The sequence below is a fragment of the Sardina pilchardus genome, chromosome 10 (genome assembly GCF_963854185.1).
Source record: "Sardina pilchardus chromosome 10, fSarPil1.1, whole genome shotgun sequence".
NCBI lineage: Eukaryota > Metazoa > Chordata > Actinopteri > Clupeiformes > Clupeidae > Sardina > Sardina pilchardus.
This window is the reverse complement of record NC_085003.1, coordinates 29778612-29778969: the sequence shown is the minus strand read 5'-3', so window position 1 is coordinate 29778969 and position 358 is coordinate 29778612. Positions and strand designations below refer to the sequence as shown.

Here is a 358-nt window from a genome sequence, read left to right as displayed (position 1 = left end):
CCCAAAGGAGAGTTAGAGACCGCATTTGCATTTGAGAGAGATAATCAAATTAGGGCCTTCTGATATTAAGGACTTAAGAAGAGGACAGACAAGAGTTCAGAGGACAAGAAAAAACCTTCAAAACACTTCAGATAATAAACACGGCTGTGCTCTGCAACTTGATGAGATCCCCACGCAAACAGCAGACAGGAGTACTGAAGTCGTAAAAGTGGTTCTATTAAAACACTGCCACATATCTACACATTGTATTCAAGATACAGACAGAGACATACACACAAATAACCAGGCCAAACAAGCAAAACCATGGCTGAAAATGTCAGTTCCATGTCGGACACCCCTACCAACGTGTCCCTGGCGA

At 42.7% G+C, this 358-nt stretch overlaps 1 protein-coding gene across 1 annotated transcript in view; it reads left to right on the top strand.

Annotated features, from left to right (window-relative positions):
- Positions 1-303: 303 nt before the first annotated feature.
- Positions 304-358, top strand: part of trhr2 (thyrotropin releasing hormone receptor 2) — an 8094-nt gene continuing 8039 nt past the window's right edge. Inside the window, exon 1 of the mRNA XM_062547477.1 lies at positions 304-358. This exon is cut by the window's right edge and continues 331 nt beyond it. Within this exon, the coding sequence (XP_062403461.1) occupies positions 304-358 (55 nt within the window).